The 1,445-nt window shown below is 42.8% G+C and overlaps 1 protein-coding gene across 1 annotated transcript in view; it reads left to right on the top strand.

Moving 5' to 3' along the window:
• Nlrc3 (NLR family CARD domain containing 3) overlaps positions 1–1,445 on the top strand; it is an 18,325-nt gene that overhangs the window by 8,001 nt on the left and 8,879 nt on the right. Inside the window, exon 5 of the mRNA XM_005350233.2 lies at positions 335–418. Within this exon, the coding sequence (XP_005350290.1) occupies positions 335–418 (84 nt within the window). The remainder of the gene's footprint in view (positions 1–334; positions 419–1,445) is intronic.

Genomic DNA, 1,445 nt, shown 5'->3' with positions numbered 1-1,445 from the left:
ACATACACATACACACATACATACACGTACACACACATACACACACATACATACACATACATGCACATACACACATACACACATACACACATACATACATACACATACATACACACATACACACATACATACACATATACACACATACATACATGTACATACATACACTCATACATTCACACACATACATACACACATGATTTCTGCCATATATCAAACATGAAATCCCTAACCCCAGTTCCTTCCCTTTAAGAACTGTAGACTTAAAATGTCAGTGCTATTTTGATTTTTCTTCCCACACCGGTCATCTTTTTTTTCCTCTTGCTTCTACCAGCCTCCGGAGCAACACCATTGGACCCCAGGGAGCTAAGGCCCTGGCAGATGCTCTGAAGATCAACCGAACTCTAACCTCTCTAAGGTATGTGGCTCCTGACCTCAAGAGAGGACCCAGAAAATTAAACCTTGGCTACAGGAGAGACTGTGGAGTGGGAGAGGATTTAAAATGGGGGCCTTGGGATGCCAGCAAGCTTCAGGTTCCAGATGGCCCTAACTCTGTGTGCTTCCGTAAGCCCTAAGATTTCTCAGGACAATAAGCAGCCTGCCTTCCAGAAGATGACAGTGCTTGGGTATGGCTTGCTGTGTCCCTTTTAGGAGCCTGTGGCTGTGTCTATCTAGTTGAGGGTATACTATCGTTCTTTTCTGATTTTCTAATTTTATTATTCAAATGAAATTTTCGTTGTTACTGTTTTGAAATAGGGTCTAGTTTGTAAGTCTCGATGAGTTCAAGGCCAGCCTGGCCTACAAAGTGAGCTCCAGGCCAGAGTGGCCTGGAACTCACAAAGTTACACCTGTCTCTGCCTCCTAAGTGCTGGGGTTAAAGATATGCACTACTACTGCCTAGCACCAGATGAAATTTAATGCTATAAAATTTATCATTTTGAAGTGTATAGTTCTTTGGTATTTATTTTATTTTATTTTTGAGATGGGGTTTCTCTGTGTATCCCTGGCTGTCCTGGAACTTGTTCTGTAGACCAGGCTGGCTTGAACTCAGAGATCCACCTGCCTCTGCCTTCTGAGTGCTGGAATGAAAGGTGTGAGCCATCACAGCCCAGTGTCATTGGCATTTTGTACACTCACAATGTTGTGCAGCCACCACCTCTGTCAAAATATTTTCAAAATATTTTTGACTGTTAATATTTACTTATTCCTTTTCTATGGACATTTCATATACATGTAAATATACAATAAGAACTTTGGGCTCGGCGGTGGTGGTGCACACCTTTAATTCCAGCACTCAGTAGGCAGAGGCAGGCAGATCTCCGTGAGTTCGAGGCCAGCCTGGTCTACAAGAGCTAGTTCCAGGACAGAGTACAAAGCTACAGAAAAACCCTGTCTTGAAAAACTACACACACACACACACACACACACACACACACACACACACA

This window comes from Microtus ochrogaster, chromosome 7, assembly GCF_000317375.1.
Source record: "Microtus ochrogaster isolate Prairie Vole_2 chromosome 7, MicOch1.0, whole genome shotgun sequence".
Taxonomy (NCBI): Eukaryota; Metazoa; Chordata; class Mammalia; order Rodentia; family Cricetidae; genus Microtus; species Microtus ochrogaster.
This window is presented reverse-complemented; position numbering and strand designations above follow the sequence as displayed.